This window comes from Phalaenopsis equestris, unplaced genomic scaffold (assembly GCF_001263595.1).
Source record: "Phalaenopsis equestris unplaced genomic scaffold, ASM126359v1 Scaffold000002, whole genome shotgun sequence".
Taxonomy (NCBI): Eukaryota; Viridiplantae; Streptophyta; class Magnoliopsida; order Asparagales; family Orchidaceae; genus Phalaenopsis; species Phalaenopsis equestris.
Window position 1 is genome coordinate 65,294,811 of NW_018164444.1, and position 5,862 is coordinate 65,300,672.

The 5,862-nt window shown below is 37.1% G+C and overlaps 1 protein-coding gene across 1 annotated transcript in view; it reads left to right on the plus strand.

Annotated features, from left to right (window-relative positions):
* Window positions 1-2,899, plus strand: part of LOC110017902 (exosome complex component RRP4 homolog) — a 61,845-nt gene extending 58,946 nt beyond the window's left edge. The window contains exon 8 of the mRNA XM_020715058.1: window positions 2,394-2,899. Within this exon, the coding sequence (XP_020570717.1) occupies window positions 2,394-2,825 (432 nt within the window). The 3' untranslated portion in view covers window positions 2,826-2,899. The remainder of the gene's footprint in view (window positions 1-2,393) is intronic.
* Window positions 2,900-5,862: the final 2,963 nt, after the last annotated feature.

Sequence of the window (5,862 nt, forward strand, 5' to 3'; positions counted from 1 at the left end):
ATATATATATATATATATTCTCAATAATTTTGAACTCTAATTTCTTACCTCATTTTTTTATCGATCTTAACAATTGAAAATATCAAAATTAAGTAGCTAATTATCGCGCGACAGATGGAAAGAGGGCTGGTCGTTGGGGAAAAATCCGCGCGAGGGAGGGAGGCCGCCGGAGACTTTCACTGCTTTGGCAACCTTCACGGATTGTGCCTTTGCGTCAGGCTTCTTGGATGTAACCTTAGTAGGTGTTGCCTCCTAAGACGTATTAAATCTCCTATAAGCTACTTACCTAGGATAAAAACCATAGGCTCGGTCTCTGTTAGATTTGGAAGTGGGGAGCAGATCTACGAGGAAAGAGATGTAGTTTCTCAGAGATTGCCGACGGCGAAGAATAAATGGAGTGAATCTGCTACTGTGTGAGTTCCCCGTGTGTGCTCTTTGTTAGAAGTGATGCCGACGGCGAAGAATAAATGGAGTGAATCTGCTGCTGTGTGAGTTCCCCGTGTGCGCTCTTTGTTAGAAGTGTCTAAGTGATGTGGAGGGATTTTTCTCGGTGTTGCTTCTCTTCATTTTGATGGCACGATCCATGCTCACTGCACATTTTAGGATGTTGAATCCAAATTTGTTTGATTATGCCCACTGAGAAAGAAGAAGCGAGAAAGAGACTTCTCTTGTCGGGGCGAATGGGGGTGTTCCTAGTCTTTTTGGCCCCTTTTATTCCATTGAAAAATGTGATTACAAGAGAGGGAAAGGGGAGAGTTCTCCTTACATGTAGGGTTGAGAGAGGAGAGCCCCAGAGCCTCGTTACATGAAAAAACCCTTCTATTTATAAATGATAGGACCAAAAGTAGAGTTACATTATTACCTTTGCTAAAGAGAGGGTAGTATAGGTTATTTTGGCCTCCTTATCTTGACCGTTAGATTGCCTTGAGATTCGTGCATACCATCTTTTAGTGTACATTAATGTTCCTTTTCCTCATATTACCTGCTCAATGACTAAAGTATTTTAGAATTCCTTGTTTGGCTTAATAAATTTGATTTAGACATTTGAATGAATTAAAGCCAGGAATCATATTTTTATTGATTTAAATTGACTCCAATATTTGAAACTTAGTCAAATTATGTCTAGTTCAGAAATGACCAGATTCGACCCCAATCATTTATAGGCCAAGTTATCATACATTCATGCATGTATGCGCGCGCGTGCTTAATTGAATTTGGTTAAATGAAGACTAAATATTGAATTAATTAGTTTGATAGATTTTGTCTTATTCAATTGCACGCATTAAATATTTACTTGCGTCTGTTGGCATGAGGATTCAATTTCAGCTCAATTAAGATTATTTATTGGCTAAGATGGTTCGAAGCTCATCAATATTTTAGCCACATTGGTTGATCGATAAAAAAGTGTATAAAAAAATATCAACCGTAGAAATGGCTTTCCCCGTAAATTTCCCGTGATAATAATAACAATTTCTCTGTACTCTCATGTGTATGCAGACTGTATGTTGACCAACTCTTTCATTCAAGAGCTCTTCACATTATTCATCACTGTGTCTGCGTCTAGAAATATTTTGAGAAATAGCCTGAACGTTCTTCACCAAGATGTAGAAGAGCATCCTTCTCTGCATGTTCCATTGTGAATTAAATGGGGCTTGCTTTACTTGTCTCTAAATTTGTGCCCTTTCATGGGAAACATTCATCACTGACTCAAGTCAAACAAACTAATCCTTTGATGGTCCAAAGTCAGAAAACCAGTGGTTACATCTAAAAGTGTTGGCTGATAGAAGGTGAAAAATGGTATACAACACAAACTATTTCTGTAAAAATATTACAGCCAATCTTTCCAAGTCCTGATTACCTCATGTCGCCAATTGAGTTCTCATGTGATGTGTATAGTAGGACTCGTACACTCTTCTGGCAGGAGTTTTTGTATGTTTGTTTGGCACAACTTTCTGCCTGCATTATGTTTTTTGACCGTTACCCGTCACCACAATTCTATTTGGGAATTATGTTTTTCAGTTTTCCAAAATTTTTTATGGTGGGAAGCTGTTAAAGTCTGGTGGTTGTCGAAAAATAACTTTCTGCCTGCATTATGTTTTTTGACCGTTACCGTCACCACAATTCTATTTAGGAATTATGTTTTTCAGTTTTCTAAAATTTTTTATGGTGGGAAGCTGTTAAATTCTGGTGATTGTCGAAAAACTGTTGTCAAATTTCTTGGAAAAGAAATATATATTTATAATTTCCATCAAAACTTTTAAAATAGTTATTTTCTCCTCTAAATCTTTACAATCAAACTCACGAAAACTTACAACCATCCCAAATGGACTGACAATTGCTCGACTGCTTACTATTTCCATGCTGAAGTTGTTTCATTTTTACTATATGCGCAGCTTGAAAGGGGTCAACTGCTTAGAGTTCCGGCATATTTAGTGAAACGCCGCAAGCAGCATTTCCATGATCTCGAACAATATGGTGTCGATTTGATACTTGGATGCAATGGCTTCATTTGGGTAGGCGAGCATGCCGCGCCCAGAGTGAATGACATGGTGGTCGATGAAGAAGATAGCATGGTGAAAGATAAAGAGCAGCATTATGAAACTCCACTTGAAATCAGACAGCATATTTGCAGGATTGCCAATTCTGTGCGTTTGCTCGCTGCGTTGGGCTTCGCGCTCTCCGTCGAAGCTATCATCGATACCACCGAAGCAAGCAAATCTTCCAATGTAGAGATAAAGGACATGCTTGGTTCTGAGTTTTATGTGCAGACTGCTGAAAGAGAGGTGCAGAGGAGGATTTCTATTTTGAAGAAGAAGAGGGGATGATTTTGTAACTGCTTAAGGATGTATAAGGTGAAATTTGACATTTTTACGATTGTTATTCAGTGTTGAATTTTTACAAAAACAATTAAATTTTGTGAAAAATGTAAAGACTTTGCAAAGTTTACCAAAAACAAATAATATTATGATTTTTTTTTTGTTTCTTTTTCACTTTCTTTATAAATTAATGTTTTTTATTTTATTATACAATTCAAATTATGTGAATAAGGAATACCTTTAATCTCCATAAGAAAAGATGAACTTAATTGGGTGTATTTCGTAGGAATTTTTTTTAGTAAATTCCTTAAATGATTCAACTCATGCATGAGGAAGTAAAAAATAAATCAATGTGTCATTCAACATGAGTTCGGGATAACTTGAATAATTTTTGGATTAACATGTCAACCCAAGAATGACCCACAAATACTAAACTAACTCAAAATTGGCTAGTCGAACACTTATTTGACCTGAGATTGACTCGAATTTGACCTAAATAGTTGTCATTCCTTATGATAAATGATTTATACTGGTCGGGTTCGGGTTGACGTGTTGAAGGCAGGTCGTGATTGGCCTTGACTTTCTAACCAGCTTAATATTCGAGCGGGGTTCAGGTCAAATAGTTTTTGGTTGGGTCAACTTTGGGTCAAACCCGAACCCAACTCACGAATGCAATTTGACACTCCTAATTATTGCGTAAATACTTGAACAATTCCCCAATAATTCAATGTTATGGAAAAACCTTTATCTCCTATATATATTTTCTTTTCAAGCCAAACATTATAAACTCCCATAGGCTGAAAAACATAGCACCACACCATCTCATTAAACTTCAAAGTCACTCAAGCCGCCTCCTATAAGTGACATATAAAACACTTACTGCATCCTTAAGTGGTACCATTCAACTTGCATGTGTATCCACCATAATGTAAAATAAAAATGTTTAAATCGAGCTGAACACGAACACACTGTTTGCGAGCCAATTTCAAACATAAAACAATTTAGAATGGGTTGAACACAAGCCAAGTCTGAGCTCGCTCAAGCTTGGCTCATTCACAACCCTATGCCGACGACTCGAATGAATTTATAATGATTACTTATGAATTCATGCCTAAGTAACCAAAATCCTCTCGAGTTAGGCAACTGAAGATAGCAAAGTCTTGCAAAATAAATGTATAATAACTATTATTATTTTTATTCCGTAAAAGATGATAAAAAAATGGGCGAATGTGATAGATTATGAAGGTGATTTTAAGCTTGAATTAAAACAAATAGTGCTATTTTTAGGTTAATGTACGTAGTTACATGGTCGCTCTTTTCATTTAGCAAAAGAGGAATCAAGAAAAGGGAAGATTTTCATGCATACAGATACACCAAAATAATGTACTATTTTAAGTATACATTTTATGCTTATTTTGGTGATATTGAACTTTAAATAATGATATTTTCATGTTTTTGTTGCAGATATATCAATTTAAGACATTTGAAGCAAAAAGTAGCAAAAAAAAGAAAATTTGGAGTCAAAATGAAGATTGTCATGATCCTGGCGCCAGAGACGCCATTTTCCAGAGAGCTGACGCCAAAGAAGCCGTTTTACAGAGAAGCGACGCTAGAGGTGCCAAAATCCAGAGAACAGCGCAGACTTCATTAGGCTAGCGCTAAAAGCGCCAAAGAAGAATTAAGACAGTAAAGCGATTCGTGACTATTTTTGAGCGATTTTTGAAGGCTCCAAATAATTCAAACGTCTTATAGAGTGGTTCAATGCATCTAGACACTTTCGAAAAACTCTTTAATGAAGAGATATGCCTCTTGGATGAAGGGACTTGTCTCTTGGTGTTAAGAGATATGACTTTCGGGGAGAAAATTGGAGGAAATTTAGAATTTCTTTTGAAAGAAGACTGACCGTAATAAAAAGGAGAAAAGTTTAGAGTTGTAAAGTGGGGTGCGAGATTGACTAGAATTTGACCGAAATAGTTGTTATTCCTTATGATAAATGAATTATACGGGTCGGGTTCAGGTTGGCGTATTGAAGGCAGGTCGTGATTGGCCTGTACTTTCTGACCAACTTAATATTCGAGTGGGGTTCAGGTCAAATAGTTTTTGGTTGGGTCAACTTTGGATCAAACCTGAACTCGACTCACCAATGCAATTTGACACTCCTAATTATTGAGTAAATACTTGAACAATTCCTCAATAATTCAATGTTATGACAAAACCTTTATTTCCTATACATTTTCTTTCCAAGCCAAACATTGTAAACTCCCATAGACTGAAAAACTTGGCACCACACCATCTCGTTAAACTTAGGGTCCGTTTGGGGCAGCTTATAAGTGCGGGCGGCGTTTTCAAAACTCCGCCATACCATTTGATTCGCGCATTTCGCCAACTTGTCTGAAACTGCTTTTGGTTTTTACACTAAACGCAGGCCGCAAGTCGACCCCAGCGGCCGGCCCGCGGGCCGCTTTTCAGGATAAGAGGTTTATCCTGAAACGCACAAGCTGCCCCAAACAGACCCTTAAAAGCCACTCGAGCCGCCTCCTATAAGTGACATATAACACACTTACTGCATCCTATAGTTATTCCGTAAAATATGATAAAAAAATGGGTGCTAAGTGACATATAACACACTTACTGCATCCTATAGTGGTACCATTCAACTTGCATGTGTATCCACCGTAATTTAAAATAAAAATATTTAAATCGAGCCGAACGCGAGAACAAAAATATTTAAATCAAGCCAAACACGAACACACTGTTCGCGAGCCAATTTCGAACACAGAACAATTTAGAATGAGTCGAACACGAGTCAAGTCTGAGCTCGCTCAAGCTAGACTCGTTTACAACCCTGTGCCAACGACTTGAATGAATTTATAATGAATACTTATGAATTCATACCTACGTAACGAAAATCCGCTCGAGTCAGGCAACTGAAGATAGCAAAGTCTTGCAAAATAACTGTATAATAACTATTATTATTATTATTCCGTAAAAGATAATAAAAAAATGGGTGAATGTGACAGATTATGAAGGTGATTTTAAGCTTGAA